General features: G+C 58.8%; 1 protein-coding gene across 1 annotated transcript in view; it reads right to left on the reverse strand.

Moving 5' to 3' along the window:
• Positions 1 to 30: 30 nt before the first annotated feature.
• LOC104532544 (acetyl-CoA carboxylase 2-like) overlaps positions 31 to 2,930 on the reverse strand; it is a gene marked incomplete at its 3' end in the record, with an annotated part of 9,823 nt that continues 6,923 nt past the window's right edge. Inside the window, 9 exon segments of the mRNA XM_029087397.1 lie at positions 31 to 120; positions 519 to 632; positions 710 to 823; positions 1,224 to 1,348; positions 1,428 to 1,516; positions 1,592 to 1,692; positions 2,055 to 2,243; positions 2,380 to 2,526; positions 2,859 to 2,930. Coding sequence (XP_028943230.1) covers positions 31 to 120; positions 519 to 632; positions 710 to 823; positions 1,224 to 1,348; positions 1,428 to 1,516; positions 1,592 to 1,692; positions 2,055 to 2,243; positions 2,380 to 2,526; positions 2,859 to 2,930 — 1,041 coding nt within the window.

Genomic DNA, 2,930 nt, shown 5'->3' on the forward strand with positions numbered 1-2,930 from the left:
GCGTGCCCCTGCAGCCCCCCCAGCCCTCACCTCCAGCGCTGCCATGCGCACCACCTGGTTGGTGTGGTAGAAGAAGATTGGAAGCACATCAAAGATGCTGGTTTCTGAGAGGATCAGTTTCTGGGGGAAGAAAGCAAAATTTAGGGTAAGGATGAAGTAGGACCCACTTGCCCCATCACAGGAAGGGGGAGGCACGTTCCAGAGGGGTCCCTCAATGTGGGGCTGTGCAGGACTGCTCACTGGGGTGCCATGGGACATCCAGCCCAACACGGGGACACCACCAGACCCAGACAGAGATCCACACGTCAGTCCCCACCAAACGGGGCGAGGAACAGGGGATGGGGACTGGCAGCAAGGGGTGCACCCCCTCCCCTGCTCTGCACAGGCACTGACACCACAGTAAGGCTTTGGGCTGCTTCTTTGTCTGTTTTTAAGGTTAAGCCACTTGAGGCCACATCTCCTCACCAAAGCCACCCAAAAGCCAAACTCCCTCTGTGGAAAATCACGCGATTCCCAACCTTCAGGTTTTCAGGGCAGTACTCGTGTCCGTACATGTCGATAGCGGAGAGGAAGATGGACTCCACCTGGTTGTGCCGCAGCTCGTAGGAGGGCAGGTGAGAGGCAATGAGCACCTGCAAGGGGAGAGGTGGCTGGAGGCACAGGGGACAGGGGACAGGGCTGGGGACAGCAGGGCACAGTGGTCACTGACCTGCCGGGCTCTCAGCGCCACTTTGGAGTGCTCAGTCTTGCTGAGCTGGGTCAGCTCGTGGAGGATGGCCGTCAGCTCGTCCGTCAGCGTGGGGTCACGGCCGCACAGCTGGTCCTGCAATGCACACACCATCGTGGCTCAGCCCAGGCCCCTCACTGCGGGATGGCCTCATCCCTCACCCCCAGCCCCACAGGGGCAACAGGGACAAGACCCAAGGTGCTAAAATGCACAAAATGCCACTTTTTGAACCAAGCACAGCAATGTAATGCTGCAGAGGGGAGAGAAGGTCCCTGTAACGAGGCAGGAATGGACACCTGAATGCAAACCCCAAACCCTGGGGATGCACCAAACAGAGGAGCTGAAAAGCAGTTCCACGTGTGTCCAAGGGCAAAGCACAGGGCTGTGACAGCCACCCACAGCCACATCCCGTCCTGCAGTGATGCAGAACTTGCCTCGGCTTATGGGCTTTCCCCAGCATCTATTCCTGGTGTCTTAGGGCACGGGCTGTACTCACAATTAACATGGTCACCAGCAGGTTCTTCTTTGCCACCTGAGCGTGAGAGAAGATGCTCTCCAGCACGGGGGTCATGTCGGGTTTGCACTGTTCCCGCAGGCTGATGACACACTTGTCGTAATGAGCTGTGGGGCGGAACATGGTGAGCCCTGCAGACACCCAGAGAGCCCCACAGACCCCTCTGAAGAGCCCCCGAGCCCTCACCGTGCTGGAACTGTGTCTCCACTTGCAGGTAGCGTCTCAGCAGGTCCAGCACCACCGCTTTCATGTAGCCCCGGATGCCGCTGCGGTACCTGAGGAGCAGAGCCCAGCGTGCTGCGAGGAGGTGGTGGGGGGACCAAGGGGGTCACGGACAGCGCGGGGCTCACCTCTGCACCAGCTGCACCACACTCTGTGTGTTCATGAAGAAGACCTCCCGCTCTGCCTTCCTCTGCAGCGTGGCTGCGTGGGTGTCCAGCACGTTGGCGATCTGCAGGGAGAGGGCACAGGGTCTGGGGCAGCTTGGGGCCAGCGTGGCCACAGGGCTGCCAGCTCCCCTTGCCCAGGGACGGGGCTGCTGCACACACCAGCTTTCACTTGTTTGTTTGTTTGTTTTCCCCCAAGTGAAAAATACAAAGTAACAAATAAATCTAGAAGCAGCAGGACAAAAACACAAACACAGAAACAAACAGGGGCATGAGAACACGGGCACAGATCCACAAATATTGCCCTCACTCATTTAATTTTTTTATACATCTCTTGGCAGGACAGGTCCGGGCAGAATCTCCTGACTGGCTCTAGCTAAAAGGAAGCAGAGGCCAAGCTGGGGAGTGTGGTCCCCACACCCCTCACCTGTTGGCTGGGGAAGCGGCAGAGCACGGAGGTGATGTTGCTGGCGTACTGCGCCATCACCTTCCGGATCGACTTCTCCACAGACAGGGGGATTCTTCCTGAAATGCTGGTCATGATCTCCTGCAGCTCCAGGAGGGGTAGGGATGGGTCTCGCAGGGTCTTCATCAGCTGTGCCACCCACTCCTTCACCTGCGGGGAGCAGAAGCTGGTGCTGCTTGTACCCACCAGTGCTGCCCGCGCCCACCAGCGCTGCCCATCACGTCATCATGGCAAACACAAGGCAATGGGGCAGGACACCAGGATCATCTTTGCCCCCAGCACCCACCTTGGCGCTGAAGTAGGGCTCGGGCAGACAGTATCCGTTCATGACGTTGGTGAGATTGTCCAACACATTGCGGAGAACCTGGTGCTGCTTCTCACCGGTGATGGGGAGGGTCTGCTGGGCTGGGAGCTCCCCCGTGAACAGCTCTGCCTGGAGAAAGCAGAGAGAGGTGAGCTGGCCCAGGAGCTTGCCAACATGGGATGGAGCCTCCTGAGAGCTGCAGCTCCCCCAGAGAAACCAGCACAACCCCTCCAGCATCGGCTTTTGGTCAGACACAGAGGAAGCACCTAACATTCAGCTTCACGTCTCTGCCAGCACCCCATCATGAAAACAATGCAGAAAAACTGGAGATCCCTGCTGATGTCCCAGTCAGGGCAGCTCCTCTGGTTTGACCCCCAGTGAGTGTCCCCAGTGCCCCACGAGATCATATTTGGGAGCAGATGAGAGGGGACAGCAGCGTGGCCAGCCCCGGGCAGACTCACAGGCTTCACTTTGGTGGGATCGTCCAGCTCGAGCCGGGCTATGACACATCCCGCCTCCAGCAGCGCGCCCGG

This window comes from Antrostomus carolinensis, unplaced genomic scaffold (genome assembly GCF_000700745.2).
Source record: "Antrostomus carolinensis isolate BGI_N321 unplaced genomic scaffold, ASM70074v2 scaffold28490, whole genome shotgun sequence".
Lineage (NCBI taxonomy): Eukaryota > Metazoa > Chordata > Aves > Caprimulgiformes > Caprimulgidae > Antrostomus > Antrostomus carolinensis.